General features: G+C 42.8%; 1 protein-coding gene across 3 annotated transcripts in view; it reads right to left on the bottom strand.

The window, feature by feature from the left end:
* The window catches only part of KCNMA1 (potassium calcium-activated channel subfamily M alpha 1), a 748,255-nt gene that overhangs the window by 152,675 nt on the left and 573,077 nt on the right, over window positions 1-22,503 (bottom strand). For all 3 annotated transcript variants that reach the window (XM_060111611.1, XM_060111630.1, XM_060111620.1), the window contains exon 15: window positions 11,432-11,541. In XM_060111611.1, coding sequence (XP_059967594.1) covers window positions 11,432-11,541 — 110 coding nt within the window. The remainder of the gene's footprint in view (window positions 1-11,431; window positions 11,542-22,503) is intronic.

The following is a 22,503-nucleotide window of genomic DNA, read 5'->3' as shown; positions in this document are numbered from 1 at the left end:
TGTACAAATGGCTCATATTGTTGTTCTGAGCAGACCCCTGTGCGCTGGGAATGATGGTAATAATCCTTAGCCTCCGTGATGGTAATAATCCCAGCACATGACGACGGCACTGTTACTCCTGGCTCCATCCAAGCTGTCTCACCGCATCTGCCCGGCAATGAGAGGATCTGGGCAAAGAGCTTTCTAGGGAGTGGAAACAGCAAGTGCAAGGGCCCTTAGGTAGGAAGGAAGTCGGGGTGTTTGAGGACCAGCATTAAGGCCAGAGAGGCTGCAGCTGAGTGTGCAAAGTCGAGAGTGACAGTGATTAGGTCAGGGAACTACATGGGAACAAGATCATGAAGACTTTGCCGGCTACAGCAAGGGATCTGCAGCTTATTCTAAGTGGAATGGGAGTCTCTGGGTTGGTTCTAAATAGAAAAGTGACACAATCAGATGCGCTGGACCCGTGTATGTGTTGCTTGCAGGTAAGGTGCTGGTGAAGGTCTCAAGCTCTGCAGTGGGAATAAGACCAATCGCTCATTCCTGCCTGGGAGGTCATGATCCCCTGTATTGCTGTAAATAGACAGATTTCAAAGGACCACTTCCATCCAGGGGTATTTGGGCTCTCCCAGTGATTTGCAGATTTTCTGATTCCTGCCAGCAGACTCTAATGACCTGGGTTTTGTGCTGATTATGCAGTTTGCTGAAACACCAACCCACATACCCAACTACAGCTGGAAAAACGCTCTCCTTAATTTATGTTCCATAGAGCACCGCTAACACATACCCTTTACGGGTCTGTTACCTCTGGAGCTTAAATTGTTTAAAATATCAGGTGGCTTATGCAATATTTGTTGAAACAAATTACCAGATTAAGTAACCACTTTCTAATGTAAATAACAACTAAGTGCCAAACTCAAGGAGAAGGCTGATCTTAACTTCGCACTGATCATGAAGATGCTGATTTGCTGAAATCCTATGAGCAATGGCCACTCTGATTTGGGATTCTGGTGGTTCATGGGATCAAGGATCTTAATTGCTTTAATGACCTGACCCTATTGGTGAGAAGGGAAGAAACAGTTCATAGTAATGGTGGATTATGTCTTCCTAGCTACTACGATATCATTTACCACTTAGATATAAAAAGAAAGGCGCTTCCTAACTCAGAAAAGTCAATAAAATCTACATGGCCTTGGGCATATTCCTTACCTAGCACAGGGCGGACCAGCCGATCTGAGTCCTCTTTTGTAACTTTCAAATCAATATCTAAAGTTTTTCTACATGGCCTTATAGAAGCCTCTTTTTAAGAATTCTCTGACCTAAAACAAGCCTTTGTCCACTGGCCAAAGGGACTAAGAAGAGAGGGACAGAGTGATGTAAACAAAGTGATCACAGGCAGACCTTGGAGATATTGTGGGTTCAGTCCAGGCCACCACAATAAAGCAATTATCACAATAAAGCAAGTAAGGTGAAGTTTTTGGTTTCCCAGTGTATATAAAAGTTATGTTTACACTATAGTCTATTAGTGTGCAATAGCATTATGTCTAAAAAATCTATGAACACATCTTAATTAAAAAATACTCTATTGCTAAAAAAAACCCAAAACAATTACAATAGTAACATCAAAGATCACTGATCACAGATCACCATAACAAATACAGTAATAATGAAAAAGTTTGAAATATTGTGAGAATTACCAAAATGTGACACAGAGACATGAAGTGAGCAAATACTGTTAGAAAAATGGCACTGATAGTCTTGCTTGAACAGGGTTGCCACAAACCTTCAATTTGTAAAAAAAAAAAAAAATGTAGTATCTGCAAAGTGCAATAAAGCCAAGTGTAATGAAAAGAGGTATGCCTGTACATGCAAACAGTGCCACAACCATAGATTTTCAGACTCAGGCACTTCAAGATTGGCTGGTCCTGCCCTTCTCGCACAGATAACAAACTGAGGTCCGAAGAAGGAAAAGAGACTTGTTCAAGGTTAAATTGGCCTTTATGGAGAAAAGCCAAAAGTGGAAATCAAACAACTTGTTCAAGGTTAAACAATTTTCATGTAGAAATGTCAAAAGTGGAAATCAAGTCTCTAGGCGGTATGCTACACAGATGCTTCTTATAAAAGCAAAGGAAATGAAGTGGTTGCCAGAAACCCAACATGCAGACATGTTCTGTTTGGTCAGTACAGCATTTAAGAAAAAAAAAAAAATCTAGAATTAGGTACCAACAGGTGATTTCATATAAAAGTGAGCTTTTCAGCTTTCCTTGATAAATCAGATACGGCCATACTGGAGCCACATTCCATATGGCTAAAAGGGACTGGACTTTCAAAGCACTTACCCCTCTGGGTGGGACATGTACTCTCCAAAGTGCCACAGTCTCGACCACCCCCTACTGTCTCGGACCTCCTCATTCTAATTCTTTGTTGCTAACTGCCTGCCCGCTATGGGCATCTAAGCTATTACTCCCTACTCTAGTTGAGCATCCTCTGGATGTCTGCGAAGTACAAATCTTGAGTAATTTACAATTTACACCGGAAACAGAACTACCTCTCTCCCTGTTTAAAATCACAGGCTTTCGTGAGTTCCTGCCACAGAGAATTGGCGAAGGTCAGGGTGCTGGGCTTAAGGCTGCAGCTCAGGTACAGCCTCTGTTGTGGTTCTGGGGGGAAGGGCAGATCAAGGTGAGTAAACAGGGAGTGGGCACGGTGGGGTCTGGTAATTACTTGTTTACTTGCCTCTCTGCCCTCTACACTGAGCTTCTTCAGGGCAAGATGTATGCTTGTCTCTCTGGTAGTTTGCAAAATGCAAAGAGTAAGCTTTCAGTAAATGCTGATTAAGTAAATGTATGAAAGAATGGGGAGCAGACTCTCATGAGTTACTAGAATTATCCACAACAGATAAAGTGGTAAACGAGGAGAGTCTAGTTTAGGCAGAGAAAGCTTGGAAGTGAGCTAGCATAGTGAAACGAGATGCTTTTTAACTTGGTGGATAGAAGCAGACAGATAGGAAAAGAAGGTCGTAGACGGGAATAACGGCAGTGATATGCTCTGGGAATCTAATGTTTGCATTCAATCCGCTATGACGTGAGGTAAGTACAATTCTAAGATAAGACAGCGATTTCTCCTTGGAACCCTCTGCAGATCCTGTTACAAAGGATGTACCTTTGGACTACTTAGAATGGACGTCCTGAAATTAAATATTTACTTGCATCATTTACACCATTTTTCTGGTAAAGCAAAATGGGTTTTGCTCATCCAATCCTTAAAGTCATTCTTATGGCTTAAACATACACAGACCTGGGGTGGGAAAGAGAAAGGAGGCTTAGCATGAGGTAGAGTATAAGAGAGAAACAAGGTAGCTTCCACAATGTGATAAACAGGATGAAATCAGCCATAAGTTAGCAAGATTTAAATTCCTGGTTTCTAAAATAAAATGTCCCAGTATGTCCAATGCCGGAAGTTGCCACTTGTTGCAAAAATAATTACAGGGGAATAGAAATGACTTCTTTTTTCAAGGAAAAAAAAAAAAAGTTAGATTGCTCTCTTGATAATTATTAAGTAGAGGTCTACCAAATTTGACAACATTATACAAAGCCTTCTTTTTCTCTTTTTCTTTACTGCCAGCATCATCTGTTAACTACAGTAGTTTCAACCCAAATGTTCCTGAACAAAGGCTCTTAAGAATTAGAGTCCAACTGTTTCTACCTACCCAGAGGGAAATCAATTGTTCTTGCTACTAAATCAGCCCCCTTGACTAGAAAGATTGCTTGCTGGTGTGAATTAAGCATAGAAACCTGTCGTAGAGTTTGCACCTTCTAATGTGTTCAGGAAGGGTGTGCAAAGGTGTGGTTTGGGGGTGACTCACCTAGGAGTGAAGGGGCAAGGATAGAAGAGGTAGCTTTCACTGTGCCCCCCAAACCTAGCTCCACCCCAGAGCGCCAGCCCCTCTTCAGTTGTCCAGAGGGACCCTGGGAATGTCAGGCTGATACATGTAACCAGAGTAGATGAGGATGTAAGTACTGCACATTGGGGAACCAGACCTTTAGGATCTAGGGGCTAAAACGAAAAAAAGATTCACATTTAGGAGCTTTGATTTAAAATGATAGGCTCTCAAAATGGAAACATCTAGTTAAAGAAAATTTGAACCAGCGGGATTTGTAAGACTCAGCACCAGGAAAATGGAAGTGATTTAAAATGCCCATGAAAATGTTGTTCAGATTTCCCAGCAGCTTTCATAGAGGTGGAGTGGGAAGGCTTCAGAACACCCTCACCTTCAAACACTCATAATATCTCCACTCTCATAATATCTCCACTAGCACACCTAAGACACTTGAATTTAAATATAATTACATTCTTTCATATGGACAATTCACATTTGCCTACAATGTCAGTAAATGCATTTTTTAGAAAGCTTTGCTATTATTATTCATCAGAAATATAAAATGTAAACTGTGTGTTTGCTATGTGTACCCAGCATCAAGTCAAGCCCCAGTATTGCCTACTGGACTGCCTCCCTGACCCTTCCTGTAGAGAATTCTAGAATTGCCACTGCCTCTGTAGCCTTCGATTGAGGGTTTTAATAGATTTTATGGCCACTGGTTTACTCACATGTGGAAGGATTATCGGTCACCTTCTGAATCCCTGTAACAGAAGTAATCATAAACGCTGTATTCCTATCTGTGTTCATATATGCTCAGTCCCAATTATAACACCCCCAAATAATTGGATGAATAGAGCCAGTTCTTTGAGGAAAAATATGTTTTAAAGATGAGACTCAAGCCTCTCCATAAATTCTCATAAAATGTTCATTTCTGCAGCCTGGCTAAATAAATCTACCATTTAACAATAGAATCTGCTGACTTCTTTCTGCTCCATGTTCAAATTCGGGTGCCTTTCTCTAAGAACTACTGATTTCACAGAACTCAAGTTAAACTAGCTGTAGCTTTCACTGGGCAGGAGACCCAGCTTTCTCTAGGCAGTTGTAAACTTAAGTTTCCTCACGTGGCTTCCCTGGAAAGATCTGTCCATGGCAAACAACACAGGACGAGAGCGTGATTTTCTCAACGTTAGGGCCCTGAATGCGGGTGGATGAGGGGAAGGAGAACCATGCCCTACAGACCCCGCACTGTCTCAACCAGCACAGAAGCGTCCAGGCTTGCATTTGGGCTGGAGGGCAGAACTCCTGCCCTTTAGCGTAGGGAAGATCTGGTCAGAGTTCCTCAAGCTACCTAGGCATTAAATACTCCACATCAAATCTGAATTGTAACAGCTGCAGGGGGACACAGAGACATGCAGTATTTCAAATACATCTTTTGTCCTAATCCCCTCTGAGCTATAAAACCTGATACAATTAAGCGTTTATATTTTGCAAGTGATGACTGACTGACTGACTGACCTGCTCACCATGAGATTCAGGACCTGGCACATGGCATTCTTGCAGCAGCCAAATCTGTGAACCTGTGGCTTCCTGCACTCTTCCTTTCCCACCTCCCTCCTCTGCCCTCACTCCCCTACCCGGAGGCGGGCGGGTACAACCTCTCATTTGCTAATTCTCATAATAAAAACAGTATCGCCGTTTCCCCCTGAAAACATCACATGTCAAAAGAACTCTGATTTTTCTCCTTCTCCCATCTAAAGGGGAAATCAACTTGTTCTCGTTGGAAAATCTCAGAGACCTGGGTGTTGAGAGAGTTCTCTGCAGCTCCCAGCCTCCTGGTTCCCTATCACTTACAATTCCCTCTTCCCTCTTTATTCCTTCTCTGAACCCAACCTCCATACAAGGTACAGCTCAAGTACCACCTCTTCCAGGAAGCCTCTCCTGGCCACCCCAGCCTGCAGGGAGCTCTCAGCATCTGTCCCCCGGCTGTGTGCATCCATCAAACACTCATCTATGGGCGCTCATCTCTCCCTGAGGATGGGTATTATTTTCTTTCACCAGACTGCAAACTCTCAGAAGGCAGCAGCTGCAGGGAAACAGAATCTTTTCCTTGGCATTTGAAAGTATTGCTATTAATCTTTTAATGAGCATATATGTGATCACATCTAATTGCACCATGCCTGGCACACTGGCACAAATACCCCAAGCTCATGACATAGCTAGCTGATTAACTGGCTGGTGACCAATGGCAGAATTTTCTAAAAGGTAAGAGTAAATAAAACGTGGAAACATCATGATATATTTCTTTCTTTCTTGGTGTCTATATTATATTCAGTGGGCAGAATAGAAGGGTGGTGGGAAGAGGACAGGCAGGAGAGGGGAAAAGGACATTAGCTGATACTGAGAGACAAGTTCTATCATTCCGATTTTAGAGATGAGGAAACTGGGGTGAGCACTAAGCCCAAGGTCAGGCAGCTGGTAACTATCAAAAGAAGGAGGGGCTTCCCTGGTGGCGCAGTGGTTGAGAGTCTGCCTGCCGATGCAGGGGACGCGGGTTCATGCCCCGGTCCGGGAAGATCCCACATGCCGCGGAGCGGCTGGGCCCGTGAGCCATGGCCGCTGAGCCTGCGCGTCCGGAGCCTGTGCTCCACAACGGGAGAGGCCACAACAGTGAGAGGCCCACGTACCACCAAAAAAAAGAAGGAGGTAGGCAGAAATCAACTATCTTGTCCCAAATCACATATCCAGCAAGTAGGTTTGACCCCAGACCTTTGCGACTCCACAGCTCACACTACCTGACATCACACAGCATCCTACTATTTGAACCACTCAAAAACAGGACCCCTTCGTGGAAAACACAGCCTCATACCCCAGCCCCGGCTTCCTGCAGGCTTGGCTGGCACTGGCCATCTGCACCTTCCACAGTCAGCTACTGAGGAAGATGGGGAGTGGGAGGGAAAAGGAAGCGGGTGGTTTCCTGGTGTCCAGAGAACAATGGGTGGCACCCTCTCTTTCAGATCCCATAGCTCCTTTGCCTTGATCTTACAGCCACACAGACCAGGGGCAAGCCAGCTATGCAAAACCAAAGGGAGACGCTCAGGAGTTGCTGGCACTTAAAAGGAACACCCTAAGAGCATCCTGAGGAAGGTCCATGACATAGCCACTATGGCGTCCATCAAGGCCAAGAGGCATCTGGCTTGTTGCACCCTAAATGGTCCTTCTCTGCATTTGGTGCTTAACTGTTCTCCCCACCCTGAAATTGCTTTTATGATCCCCAGTGGAAACCTGACTGAGAGCATTAAAGGGCTCAGTACCCCACGTCTTTTTCCTATTCTGATTTGGATTAGGCGTGGGGGGTGGGGAGAGCAGTCAGCAGTTTGCCTGGCATGGTAGAGGGCAGACTCATTCCTAAACCCATGGATATTGCAGAATACCCTTTGTGAAGAAGGAGCAATGGAGAGGAAGTGCCCACAAAGGCCCAAATCCTAACATTAGCTCGTAAGGTGTGGCCCACCTACAATTCTATGATTTGGCAAAAATCAGAAACATTCCAGTGACTGAGCCCAAAGTTGGAATAAGAAGTTATTCCAGCCTGTGGTGTGGAGAATGGGGTTGCTGGGGGTCCCCAGTCATCAGACTGAATTAGAATCACCCCCACTTACCTACAAAAAAATGCAGATTTGGGGGCTCTACCCCAGATATTAAAATCTGGAGATGGAACCTAGAATCCTCTCTGTTTAATAAGCTCCCCAGGAGATTCTTAATTAGCCAGCCTTCATCTACCACATCCTCCAAGCTGTTCCCAACTGCATGAGGCCCCAGCGTCGAAATCCGGTACTGTAACTTTTCTGCTAGGTGGCTTTGGAAGGGGACACCCATGTCCTCTGAGTCTCAGTGTCCTCCTTTATAAACCAGGGATGGTAACATTCACATAAACGTCACAGGATTGTTGTGAGGATTCAGTGAGAAAATGTAAGTGAAATATTTAGAAATGATACTGCGTTTTGTCTAAATTAGTTATTGCCTTTGGAACAAAGCTGCGTCTTCTGGTGATACACACATGAAGGCCAAAGGCTGGTGCAGAGAAGCTGGTGCAAGTCTCACCTGAGCCGGAGAAAGCGTCTCTCTGCTCGAAATTCTTAAAAAGCTCAACTTGGGGGCCTCCTGCCCCTTCTCTCTCTCCTCCTCCCACATCTGTTCTCTTGGGAAACGACCTCAGATTGTACCCGTTAATCCTGCCCCCTTAGCTTTTCACTGAATGACTCTCTCAGCTTCTGAAAAAACTCCAATCTTTTCGGTGTGGTGATCCTACCCTGCAAGGGGGCACTCTGCCAGCCCAAGGGAAGAGCAAATTTATTTCTTTTCATGCTTCAAGATGTTATTGGCTGCATATTGTTTTAATGCCGTGCATAATTACAGAGACGGCTCTGAAAATCTGTATATTTTATCAGTGCTTTATTATACCCAGAATATTCTCCAACTCTTTTTCTTCTAAGTGAGCCAGCTGAAAATCTATTTTGGCGTCCTTCATGTCATCTTGAAATTGAATAGCCAATTCTTACTGTAATGAAAATACTTACGCGCCAGCCTGGTGATATACAACCCTACACTCTAATTACGGCTGTGCTTTAATTAACCTGAATTGAAGAGTGTTATCATTAAACTGCTGGTAACTCTGAGTTATGGCTTTTCTTTAATTTAAAGTAGAAAACACAGATAATTAAGCCTCCAGATAATCAAATGCTTGAGGAGAGCTTCAATGTTTTGGGATGTTCCTAAATCTCATTAAGTGTCCTTTCTTTATTGATTATTTCTACCTCTGCTGTATCATTGTGTTAAACGAATAATAGCAGTCAGTTGAACACATTCTCACTCACATCAGAAGTTTTTCATGATGGTATTTTGTTTTTCGTTTTTTGTTTCTGTATTCCAGAAGCTGTACCAAACAAACACCAAACTCTCTGACAACAAGGTACGTCTGAGGGATCTTCTCATTCTCGGAACATGTTGTCAACATGCAAATCAGTCAAGGGAAATATTTACAGACTAGTGTTCAGCTCTTGAGCCGGCTCCAAAGGGCAGAGAAGTTTCACACACCCAACGGGTCAGAGTTGGCAAACTCACACATCGAGGGGGCCAGGCCCTGATGTAAATGCAAATCTGGCCACTTTAAGACATCAGGGAGGGGAGGTCCTTCACTAAACCCCTCCTTACAGCAAACTGGAGTCCCTTAGCATTCAGTAGAAATGCAAGTCCCCTGTTGGTTCATCAGACTTTCAAAAGAGGCCAGGAATCTAGTTTTTATGTGAAGAACCACCTTTTTGAAACATGGGCGACTAACTTTTAAGAAATGAAACACTGTGTAGGACAAATACGTGAGTCAAACTGACCCCACAGGTATCCCCGCTGGAGCTTCTAGAGGGAGCAGTTCTAACCTTCCAGGTTAACACTCTTAAAATAAACTCACTCAGTTTCCAGAAGCAAAATAAGAGAAGCAGCAGGAAAGCAGGAAGGGGGTTGGGGGAGGGACATGGACTAAGGGATTTGCAAGGCAGCACTCAGGTTGACACCAATCAAGCCCAGGAGACTCAAAGACAAGGAAGGGGACTTCACATACTCCACTGCTAATGCCTGAGGTGCCACAGGACTCCTCCAGGTGTTGGCAGTTCTGCTGTGGGCTCAGACCACATCTACATCAGACCTAAGAGGCCTCAATTGCCTTTTCATAGGACCAGCTTCTAATATAAGTCCTGAATCCTCCTGGACTTTTTATCCTAGGCAGGCCACTCTCCAAGATAGAGAAAATCCCCTGGGACAGCCTCAGTGGTCCAGGACCCAGTGCCTGGGAATGGTTAACTCCTTTCTATGGCAGAATGAGAAACAGCTCTCAAAGAAAGGAACACATGGGAGTTACAACAGAGCATCCATTTTTGGAAAATAACTCCTTCGGAATCAATTACCTATGCCCTTTTCCAGTCCATTTAGCGTTTAAACTTTCGCTTTGAGACAGGGTGAGAAATTTCAGTAAACAGTCAAACCACTTTGGATTGCTTAGAGTCTGGGCCCAGGGACAGGCAGGGTGCACCTGCTGTGCTCACTGACAGAAGTCACTGACAGGTAAACACCAAGCTATCAGGTGCCCTGGCCCCTCTCTGCTGTGCACAGAACAGCAAACTATGAGACAGAGGAACCCAAGAGCCCCCCAGGACTGTCCTCTTCAGGCCACCCTTTCCAGAAGGTGGGTTTGGTTTGCAGGCAGGCAGACAGCACAAGGGAAGAGCTCTTCTTCCTCAGCCCAGTGGGTTCCCAGATTCCCCTGTTTCTTCCCAGTTTTTATCAGTGAGACTGAGTTTACCAAATTCTTTGCTACAGTGTCAAAGTACAGGGCTTCATGTTTCAGCATTCCCAGGGAGTCTGTGTTTTCATAGGGACAAAGCCCCTGTTTGACTTACATCCAACATCTGAGCTTCTAGGTGGGGAATCTGAGGCATCGTCCTGGTGGAAGTTTCTTGGGGTCTGGGACACCTGGAGCTCCTGACATCATACCACTTAAATGATCACCTGTTCTACCTCGAGGGGTCATGCAGGCTGGGGCTACCCCTTGCTCAAATCCATCTTGCTGAGCCAGTATAAGGAGATGCTAAGTCTTTTCATTGTTATAACATATCAGTTGTCCATCTCAGGGCTAAACCACTCAGGACTATTTCAAGACCTCTCTGTGTACATTTGGTTCCACATTGCCTCAGGAAATAGTGAAAGCACTTTGAACAGTGGCTCTCTGATGTCTTTATGATCTGACTTAATTGAAAGAGATCAAAATTTCTTTCATCAGGGCTTCCCTGGTGGCGCAGTGGTTAAGAATCTGCCTGCCAATGCAAGGGACACAGGTTCAAGCCCTGGCCCGGGAAGATCCCACATGCCGCAGAGCAACTAAGCCCGTGCGCCACAACTACTGAGCCTGAGCTCTAGAGCCCGCAAGCCACAACTACTGAGCCCACGTGCCACAACTACTGAAGCCTACACGCCTAGAGCCCGTGCTCCGCAGCAAGAGAAGCCACGACAATGAGAAGCCCGCGCACCGCAACAAAGAGTAGCCCCCGCTCACCACAACTAGAGGAAGCCCGCACACAGCAACGAAGACCCAACACAGCCAATAAATAAATAAATAAATATAAAATTTATTTTAAAAAAATTTCTTTCATCAAGGTGCTAGCAAGATTTGGTTTTGCCCTGGTAAAATCAGAGGCATGGGTTCATGCTACCCTTCATACATGTGTCTACATCATAGGGGCATAATTCAAGATATGCAGGAAAACTGCAGTTCATAATTTAGGTCAAATGATGAATCCAAGCCTGAGGTTCTTAGGACTGGAGGGAAAGGAGAGCCAGCAGAAATCCCCAAGGCAGGGACCATATAATGACCCACCCTCCCCTTCATCACAAAAGGCTGAGCACAGGACACTTGGTAATTGTCGAGTGTCCCCACTGTGCCGGCCATAGGTGGGGTGCATTTCCTTCAAGAGACACGTTAAATGTTTCTGAAAGCCAAAGAGCATATGGTTAGTGGTCACTTACTCACAAACAGTAGGGAAGGACAGACCCACGAAGGCACTGGAGAGATATTCTGTGTACATTTCATTTGAGACTCCTTCCAAGTAGTATTTCTGCCACGTGTCTTCCTCAATCTAAGGGAGAAGAACACAGGAGAAGGGTTTAAGATAGGATAGTAGGGCTTCCCTGGTGGCGCAGTGGTTGAGAGTCTGCCTGCCGATGCAGGGGACACGGGTTCATGCCCCGGTCCGGGAAGATCCCACATGCCACGGAGCAGCTGGGCCCGTGAGCCATGGCTGCTGAGCCTGCGCGTCCGGAGCCTGTGCTCCGCAACGGGAGAGGCCACAACAGTGAGAGGCCCGCGTACCACACACACACAAAAAAAAGATAGGATAGTAAAAGGAAAGTGGGGTTACCCCATCTGGCAAACAAATGAATGCACTGGTTGTGTCATGGCGACCTTCCTGAACAACCAGGAACATACCCCATCACCACGTGAAGCCTTCCATGCCCCTAAACTCATAGACTAGATGGATGTCCCCTCTAAAGTAGCACTTCTTCCTAAACCTGTATGATTTCCAAGGAGGCATGGGCACTCATCCACAACTGATAAAAATTTTTGAGAGTAATTTTTAAATTGTTATCAAAATGTATAAAAGTGCATACTCTTTTACACAATTCCATTTTAAGTATTCATAGTAAAGAAACAAGTAGATAAGTATACACATACAAATGAACAAGAACATCCTTCTTGTTCTTAGAACAAGAAATTAGAAATAACCACAAATGGTAGGTTTATACCATGGAATACAAAGAAGCAATTAAAAATTATGATGAAAATGTATATATTTTCACAGAGAAATTACCTTAAAAGGCACATTACTAAATACTGTGTATAGTCTTTGATCCTATTTTTAAATACCCTATAATTATCTGAATGTTCGTAAAGCTGTAGAAGAATCTAGAAAGCTTTATACCAAAACAGTAACAGTTGTTATCTTTGAGATGTAGAATGACGCTATTTCTCTATAGATTTCTGTATTGTCTGAAGGCTTTTGCAGTGAGCATATATATATAACATGAAACAACATATCTATTTCTACTTTGGGGAAAAAGTAGATTTTTCCAACACCACCTTGAATATCACAAAAAGTAAAATGTAGGACTTCCCTGGTGGCGCAATGGTTAAGAATCCACCTGCCAATGCAGGGGACACGGGTTCGAGCCCTGGTCTGGGAAGATCCCACATGCCGTGGAGCAACTAAGCCCATGCGCTACAACTACTGAGCCTGCGCTCTAGAGCCCGCGAGCCACAACTACTGAGCCTGTGTGCCACAGCTACTGAAGCCTGCGTGCCTAGAGCCTGTGCTCTGCAACGAGAAGCCACTGCAACGAGAAGGCCACGTACTGCAACAAAGAGTAGCCCCTGCTCGACGCAACTAGAGAAAGCCCGTGCGTAGCAACAAAGACCCAATGCAGCCAAAAATAAATTTAAAAATAAATAAAATAAAATAATTTAAAAAAAAGTAAAATGTAGTTTCAGAAAGGTCTTAAGCAATATGTCACTAAAATGTTCTTGTTCTCTTTTTTTTTTTTGGTCATAATTAATCAAGTTCAACTGGTTTTCCCATCAGCCCTCTTCACGCTAGGTATTTCTGGAAAGGTTTTACCTTGGAATCGACCATTTAAAAGTATAAAGTGAAAACAACAAGAATGCTGAGCCCCTCTGGGAGCTTGGGGATGTCATGGATTCCCAAGGCAGGAAGAGAGGCAGGCTGTGTGGTCCTTGGGTATCTGTAAGCTGCTGTCTCCCCAGTTCACTTCCACTGGAGGTTAGATAAGGGGGAGGGTGAAAAGGAGCATCCCAGCCAACTGGAAGTGGCTCTTAATAATGTCCTGTGCTGGTATTGAATTAAAAGGCATCTTGGGACTTCCCCGGTTGTCCTGTGGTAAAGAATCCACCTACCAATGCGGCGGATGTGAGTTCGACCCCTGGTCAGGGAACTAAGATCCCATCTGCTGCAGGGCAACTAAGCCCACGTGCCACAACTACTGAGCCCACGCCTCAACTAGAGAACTTGGGTTTTGTAAACTATAGAGCCCACGCACTCTGGAGCCCTCATGCCACAACTACAGAACCAACGTACTCTGGGTCCTGAGCGCCACAACTAGAGAGAGAAAACCCGCATGCCACAACTAGAGAGAAGCCTGTGTGCCACAACTAGAGCGAGAGAAAAAAAAAAAAGCGCATGCTGCAACTAGAGAAAAGCCCACGTGCCACAACGGAGAACTCACATGCCACAACTAAGACCAGACACAGCCAAAAACAAAAAGGTATCTTGCTTATGACCCAACAGTCAGTTAACTGGGGGAAATGAAAGAGACTTGGAAACAGTGGGAAATGCACACCTACCATCTACTTGGTGATGCTCTGGAATACAAAAGCTAGGAATAATTTAGAAATAAATTGAATGCTCCCTGCTTCTATGCTATGCTATGTCTGCTTTGTGTTCTGGCTGGGTTATTAGATTATGTGGGTTAACCTCATTAGTTTGTGCTGCTTCTAACCTACTACCACACATTAGACATGTGCTATGCAATACTGCTGGGTATGGGTTGTTCATCTACAAATTAGTCTTCCCCAGAGTGGGGTCTTTCAAAACAAAAGGACTCAACCTTTTCTACTGCTAAACTTTATGATTTTAAAAATTAACTGCTATGTGTTGAGCTAAGCACAAACTTTTTAATTTCCCCGACTCATAAGATTTCAACTTATTTTTTCAAATAAAAGATATTCTTGACTTCATAAGCAAAGGTTATTAATTCCAACTAATTTGAAGAAAGCTTAGTCAGCATTAGTAAATAGCTTGAAATATATAATATTTGGGGCACTATGTTACCATAATTTTTTATTGGTAAATAGGATAGTATCTGAGGGATTGCCCATTATAAATCCTCATAGTTGAGTTTTATAGGCAAATAGTTTTCTTGAGTAGAAGAATTCAGCCTATTCTTTTAGCAGGGACATTCCTTTTATAATATGTTGCTTATGTTGCTAATTTACACATTCCACTTGGCTTTCAAAAATAATGAAAATATGAAGCTTTATCTCAATTATTATTGATTGTTGGTGCTATTCCTCAATTAATATGATTTTAATTTGGTTCTTTTAGTTATGGTCATTATTTTCATGCCTCTATGTCCTAATGGAACTACTCTTGACACTAAATTTTATTGTAGGTTCATCACTAAACTTTTTAAGTAGAAATAAATTCTTTTTAGGACACAAATATTATATTCATGTTTCTTTTGAACTTAGCATAAATTGTTCATTGATTCATTAATTCAGCAAATATTTTTAGCATATTCTGTGTCTTATGAGCCATTCTAGTTACTGACTGAATTTTATTTAAACTGGTATTTATTTTCCCATATTTTTCTCTTTGCCAGAAAAAGCATCAGATATACCTGTCTAAGATATATCTGACGATATATATCTGACTTTTGCTGATTTTTTTCCCACATTTCCTTTCCTGCAAGTTTGTGGCTGATATGAAATGCTTGAAGGCTAAAAGTCAAAAAACTGGAAAAAAGAAAAAAAGAACAGAACTTTTCTGGAAAGCAAAATGCCTCTTCCACAGACATATGCAGATGCTCAGATGGTATGTATAATGCGAGATGCAGAAGTACTGAATGGACTGTCTAAAAGCTGAGGAGTTTAAATTCATTGTTATAACCCTTTAAGATTTCTACATCTTTAACACAATTTCCCTATTGATAAGTGAACAAATTTTTCAGGTTCTGATAAATGTTCCCACACACACACACACACAAACTTACTGAAAATGATTTAAGTGGTAAAATGGTAAATTTTGTTATATGTATTTTACCACAAGTAAATTTTTTTTAAAAAACCAATAGGTAGGGGCCTCCCTGGTGGCGCAGTGGTTAAGAGTCCGCCTGCCGATGCAGGGGATACGGGTTCGTGCCCCGGTCTGGGAGGATCCCATATGCCGCGGAGCGGCTGGGCCCGTGAGCCATGGCCGCTGGGCCTGCGCATCCGGAGCCTGTGCTCCGCAACGGGAGAGGCCACAACAGTGAGAGGCCCACATACCGCAAAAAGAAAAAAAATAAAAAATAAAAAAAAATAAAAATAAAAATAAAAAACCAATAGGTATAAGGAGAATCAGTAATTATAATTACACTTACACCCTTTAATCCTTAAGGGCAAGAATGACAAGTTGTGGCAGAACAATGACAGGAACAGGTTATCGCATCAGGAGAGTCAGGGATAGAGCACCCAGCCTTAAGACACTGTAATGTGTCACGAACTCAGACAACAGAACCTCAATCTTCATCCCGAGGCAAGGGCTTCAATTACCCCTTCTTATCAAAGTTTACCTTTCTAAGTCTCAAGCATGGCACCTTTCACTTATTTTGAAAAAAGCAAAAGCAAAATGCACATTCCTTTTAGTTTTGTTAGCTGTAATCAAATACATTCTTAGGGAAGGAAAAATTAGTATAAAATACAATATGTTGAGTTTAAAATACCTGACAGTGAACAAAGAGATCTAGAGATGGTAGAATGAGTTACTGTCATTAAAAGTCCCCTTTAACAGAGGCACAGAGAGGTTAAGTAACCCACTAAAGGTTACAAAGCCAATGAGTGGTACAAACAGGATTCAGAGTTCATACTGTTAACCACCCACCATATTATCTCTTGCTAGAGATTGACAGGGTAAATATAGAGAGAAGCAGTGGTGCTAGGATTTGGGGGGGCTTGGAGGGTTTGTGGAATATAAGTACCTAAGAGGAAAATCTCCTCAAGAACGCAAGATCTTAAACCCTGGAGCCCCTGACTTTGTGAGAAGTCAGTGAGAAGTAATATTGATTGTAAGTCGAGCTGAAAGGAGAGGGCAGACCTCCTCTCAGAGCACGACGGCATCATTTCTATTCTATAAAATGGAACCATCCCGGCCTACAACTTCTTGCCTAAAATAGTACATGTTGTTCTCCACATTTGTGTTGTTGAAATATTTTTAACTGTAATGTGAATACACACTTCCCAGCAGAAAAGTGAAAGAATGGGACCAAAATGACTTAGGGAAAGGTGCCAAAATTAACTTGCCAGCCATTCAACAGTCAAAGGCAAAGCATTTCCTGAGGCAGCAACTTCTCCTCTGGCTGTCACATCAAACTCCCGCTGCTTCAGAAGAGCACCTAGCAAAGATGAGCAGGTGATGTGCTCTGGGTCCTTACTCATCAAACACTCGCAGATCTTCAGTGAGAACAGAGATCTGAGCTGTGGGGCTCGCTCGTCCACACTTCTCATGGTCTTATTTATCTGCCCTTCATTATCTAATTTTTCAACCAGTCTAGTTCAATCCCTTAAGTAAACGGTTGTACACCAATCTGGGGGCTGATGGCTCCACCACCAAAGGCACCATCAAACTGGAAACATCAGCCTTGGCTCTGGGGGAAGTAACACCTTCTTGCTCCCAGATTTTGCATGTGTTACTAACGGTGGGTCAGTAACGACACCTTTTATATTTTATGCTTTCTCTGATTAGGGTGACACTGTGTTTCTCTAACACTAACAGCCCAGGGAATGTGAAAAATCAACCATCCCAGCTGCGCTATGTTAAAATCACTGTGATTTCTGTTTCCAGCAAAGAGTCTGAATAACTGTGTTGATTACAGCCAAATAATTTTGCAGAAGTCCATCCCTACCTCCAGAGTCGTATAAATAATTCCAAGGACTATCATATACCAATCCTTATTTAATTGAAAACAAGTACATTGTTTTACTCCAAATATATGTTATGTTGTGCACATCAAATATAATGAACTAAGAAGAAATTATAAAAATCAATGACCATTATGTTAATAGCTGCAATAAGAAGAGGTGAGTTGTAACATACACACCAGCATTGCCCAAAACTGGTAGTAGAAGACTATTTATTGTAATAGCAGGTGTTTATTACATTTATGATTTTTTTAAAATCTATCCAAATTCTCGATATTCTTGCTCTAAAGGACGTATAGTTTTAAATCATAAAAGTCCTTAATTAGAATCAATTAGCTACATCTGAATGAATATTTGTACATATAAATTACACAATACATTGTCACTGTCCTTTGTAATGTGACAGTCTAAAACAGAGCGCACTGACAGGAACTGGCCAACGTATCTGAGATTCCACAAAGACATATTTACGCCCACAAAAAACAGAGAACACCCACAGAATGTGTCAAGCTCTTAATTACAGTAATAAACACGGAATCAGCATTGATGGGCTCCAGGGTGATGAGCGTGTGGGCTGGTCACTAAAATGAGTGGGGTCCTTTATCCCCATCCCTCAACGGCATGCTCTGCCACTGGGAAAAATCTGATTCAATGTTGCATCTAATCATTTCTTGCTGGAAAGAACAATGCTAAGGACAACTGATTGTTAAGAAGACTTTATCACTGACCCAGTTCCTGGATTCTCTCTCTCCTCCTTTATTTCCCTCTATGTTCCAAGGTTAACAAACTCGCCGCAGTTTTTACCAGGGGGCATGCGGCTCTTTCTCCCTCTCTTCCTCGCCTCAACATAAACCCATAGAATTAAAAAACAAAATGTTTGAGTCTTGCTAGCTTAGCTCCTCACGAGTGCCAGGACAGAGAAAGCCTCGCTGCACAGCTTTCTGGGGCGGGGTGGAGGAAACTGGTGATAAAGTTGAAAACAAAGGAAAGAAACAGCAGAGATGAGAAACCAACAGTGATTTGCACCTTTTCAGAATATATGTCTTCAAAAAAAAAAAGAAAAGAAAGAATATATCTCTTCTCTGTGCCAAATTGCATATCAACGCTGTCCTTCTTGGATGTGGACTCAGGTCGGCTGTCCTTCCGAGAGCAGCCCTGGATTTCAGGGACCCCATAACGTTTCGGCATTCCACAATTATGGCCTATTTCAGATTGTATTTTCCAGAATGTGAGAATAGAACGAAAGGATCTCAGATTTTTCCAAAGGCTTTGGGACAATGTCAATTAAAACACATTATTTGGAATTTTCTGGAACGCAAGATAACTGGTTGCTTCAGCACTGAACGAATAAATAAACAACTCCAAAGATTAATTCTGGGGTGGACTTCCACTGAATCTCTTAATCCCAGACTAGTGGGCTGCAGGCTATCAAATGAGATTTCTTCCATCAAGCATTATGAAAAAAAACATCAGCCCACATGAAGTGTTCAGAGCGAGATCAACAGACCACACCACATGCAAAGGAGTTAGCAGACAGGGTATTTTCCCCCCTGCTATGTAACCCCAACTTAGATTACTTTTGAAAACACAGAATGCCAGAGGAACTGAAGTTAAAGGAAGGGTTAACAGAAAGTGATGTGAGAACTTTTAAAAATAATTATTATTTATAAATTATTTCAGAAAGTCTGGCCTATGTGGCAGGAAATTGGTAATTTTTTTAATATGGAGGTAGGTTGTTCTACCCTTTTCTTTTTTTCCTCTCCAATGTAGAAAAGGTATTTATGCTTAAGTGATGCCAGGCCTTTTTAAAGATGGGCCTATTCACTATCTGTCCAAATAGGACTTTGGTTTTGCAATCTTGATAATAGTTAAGAACATCCTCACTTGTGCTTCAAATAATAAGGTTCTTAAAATACTACTAAAAATAATTCTCATCTGGGTAGGGCAAGCAGCAAGTAAGTGTTCTCAAGCAGACGCCTGCCAAGCAATCCTCAGGAGAACATTTCAGTCCCTGGCAGGCAGGATTTTCCAGAATAGAGCTTCTCAACCCATTTGGGGTGAGAGACCAGGGTTTTGTTTTTTGGTTTTTTTGGGGTTTTTTGCGATACGTGGGCCTCTCACTGTTGTGGCCTCTCCTGTTGTGGAGCACAGGCTCCGGACGCACAGGCTCAGCGGCCATGGCTCACGGGCCCAGCCACTCCGCAGCATGTGGGATGTTCCCGGACCGGGGCATGAACCCGTGTCCCCTGCATCGGCAGGCGGACTCTCAAACCCTGGAAGCCCCCAGGGTTTTGTTTTTATTTCTAGTATCCATTGTTTTGCAGCCTCAAACTTCTGCAAAACCTAACAGATTTCCAAAAAAAAAAAAAAAGAATAGACAAGACATGCAAAATACAAGTCCAAAATTTCTACATTAGATTCAACCAATATAAAATTAATCTGTCAAATTGCTCTAAAAGTTCCTAAGCATTCCTCTCATTTTCTGTACTTGCCACTTCGTGGATGAGCAAACAGTTCATGGCACCCATCCACGGACTGCATTTGCAGTTGTGCTGGTCCTACTCTATCTTACAAACCTTATTTCTCACAATTTTCCCCAAATTCCAGTAAAGTATGATTATTCCCAACTAAGATTTCCCAAAGTAGCCTCGAGAGAACTTACTAACAGGTGTCACCTTGAACATAAGAGAGTGAAGAGGGAGTTCTATGGTGTCCCCATTAAAACATAGGTTTTTTGAAGGCAGAAAAATTCACCTGAGTCTCCAGAGTTTGGAACAGTGCATGGAACATAGCAGTAGCTCAATATTTGCTGAATGGATGAAATACATCTGGGAAGTGCTGGATTTCACAAAGCCAAACTGGGGAGTTTTTTAGTGCAACTCAGAGTATTTCACATGTTACTATGAATTGTAACTCTCCAAAGGGAAAACATGGTACTAAGTCACAGAATCCTTTATTTCAAGGAGCAGCTCATGGAGACCAGCAATGCTATTCTAAAAACTTCCTCCCTCTGATCTCCCCACCACTTCGTTCCCCTGATCCTACTGTCAGAAATCTCTCTGTGGCCATTTTCAGCTGTCAAGATCCAACTCTACCTATAAAGTTCCCATCGCATGCCACCTCGTCTGTGAGGACTTTCCTCATTTCCCCAAATTGATGTGCTCTGCCCTGCCTTAATGGGAACACAAATCACGCCCACCTCTGGTGAGCTTGGGAGGGCTAAAAGAGATAATGGATAAAGAATGCTTAGAACATTCCCTGGTTGGCAGTACGCACTCAGTATGCATTAGTTGTCATTAGCTACCGTCATAGCATCTGAGTCTTCTAACATCTGACAAGAACTATAATAAAGTGGAATTCTGGAACACAAGACCCTCCCTTAGGCATTCACCTTTGTATCTTCTAGAACAAGCAGCATACTACCTTATAAGGTGCTTATAAGAGGTGCTTAATTAATATTTGTTGAATTGAACTGAGCAAGACAAAACTGGAGAAAGAGACACAAAGAAACGAGCACAATTTTTCCAGACATCTAATCACAAGTCAGTGCTGATAACTTCATAGCATTTAGTGTTGACCATGAAAGGAAGCAATTTCTGCCCCCCGAATGCTGAAAAATTCTGCATTCTTGGCATCTCATAGGGAACGTGTAGAGTCGGGTGATTTTTAAACTTCCCAGAACACTTCCTACTGAGCAGTACATTTCTGGGAAACTTTGTCATCACAGAACATCTTGGGCTACTTAGCAAGTGCCTTATGGTTTTCTAAATTCTAGATCCAATACCTTGGAGGCTTGAATTTGAAAGAAGGGACTCTCAGGAACTGGTGTATTTGCCAATCTAACATAAGTCCTACCTCTCACTAGCTAGGACTCCCTCCGCACTCCCTGCAGAAAAGAGCCCCCTTTGTTCCGTCTCATGACTATGCTCTCTTTCCCACGTGACCTAGCCCTCTATCTTCTGGATTGCGCTCTTTTGAATTCCAATGTAGGGTCAAACAACAATTCAACAGGAAATAGACTGAGCCCAGCAAAGGCTGCATTTGACAATTCCATTACTCCTAAATTCTAAAATTGAGACCCAAAACAACTGTTTGCTATTAACTAATTAAGAACTGGAAGAAAAAGAAAGGAGTTAGATAGAAAAGCATTTGAATCAGCCCAGGAATTATGAGGCTGCTTTTAATAAGACACACCATTAGAGAATTACCTATGCATTTGCAAAATCTTCAATATTTTAGACAGTTTGGGGAGAGTCCCACTGCATCCATTGAAGTTAACACAGGATAGTTTCTCACCAGTGGGCATGTCTAAGGCTGTGAGTCCAGTGCTTCCCAAACTCTGAAGAGCATGTGAATCACCCAAGGGTGTTAGTAAAATGTGCTTTCTGTAGTCCTGGGTGGGGTCTAAGATTCTGCATTTCTAACAAGCTCCCAGGCAACAGAAATACTCCCCAAACATGGACCACACGTACAGTAGCAAAGGTATTCCCAAAGAGAGTGAAGAACATGGAACAAGTATTCTCTTTGAGGACCAGAGAATCAATCATGGCCCAAAAGATTTGAATAAGAGATGAAAAAGGATGCTTTCTACGAGTATCACTAAATATTGGAGCCAGTTACAGAGAAAGCCTGTAGATAATTAAGCACAAATGGGTATCCCAGTGTTTGGGTTGCTGTGATAATTAGTCTAAACAATATTTCAGGGATCCAGATTTATCTACCCAGTCTCTCTCCATTGATCCATTGACCCCAATAATAACTTAGTCTCCACTTCAACGTGGGCTGTGTAAAGAGAGAACAATGACACAGCTATATTTAATTCAATTAAAATTAAAGTTTCAGAAAATGGCTCCTATTTGTATCCCTAATTTCTATTTAACTTTTCCATTTTAGGACACAGTGTTGAGTGTGAGGACAACAATGTTTGCCAACTCAGTCCTGTTTTAGTGACAGCAGATTCTGGATACTTATGTCTCATATCGCTGTACAATACGGCCTAATAAAGTCGAGCCAAAGAGACTAGATTTCATTTCAGAGCAAAGGGTTTCAGCCATAAACTTTTGCTTTTTGGCTGAACAGAGCCATTCAAGCCGCGAGCATAAATTCTGCTAGTTTTAGGTATCAGGGTGACTGGGAAGCCAAATGGGTTGTGAGCCAGGTACCCAAGGTAGAGGCACCCGCTTTATTGTGTATTCACTGTTACCTGGAAAAATCTCTTGCCAGCTAGAGAATATTTTCACAGGAAGTTAGAAATGACTTGAAATTCCCCTCTGCGGCTTCCTGGAGTGGATTTGAGGCCTCGTCAAAATGACATTTGGTTCAGAGACTGAAAGGGGACAGCTTATAAATT

Source organism: Mesoplodon densirostris, chromosome 1 (genome assembly GCF_025265405.1).
Source record: "Mesoplodon densirostris isolate mMesDen1 chromosome 1, mMesDen1 primary haplotype, whole genome shotgun sequence".
NCBI lineage: Eukaryota > Metazoa > Chordata > Mammalia > Artiodactyla > Ziphiidae > Mesoplodon > Mesoplodon densirostris.
The sequence above is the reverse complement of the archived record's forward strand: the minus strand, read 5'-3'. Positions and strand labels throughout refer to the sequence as shown.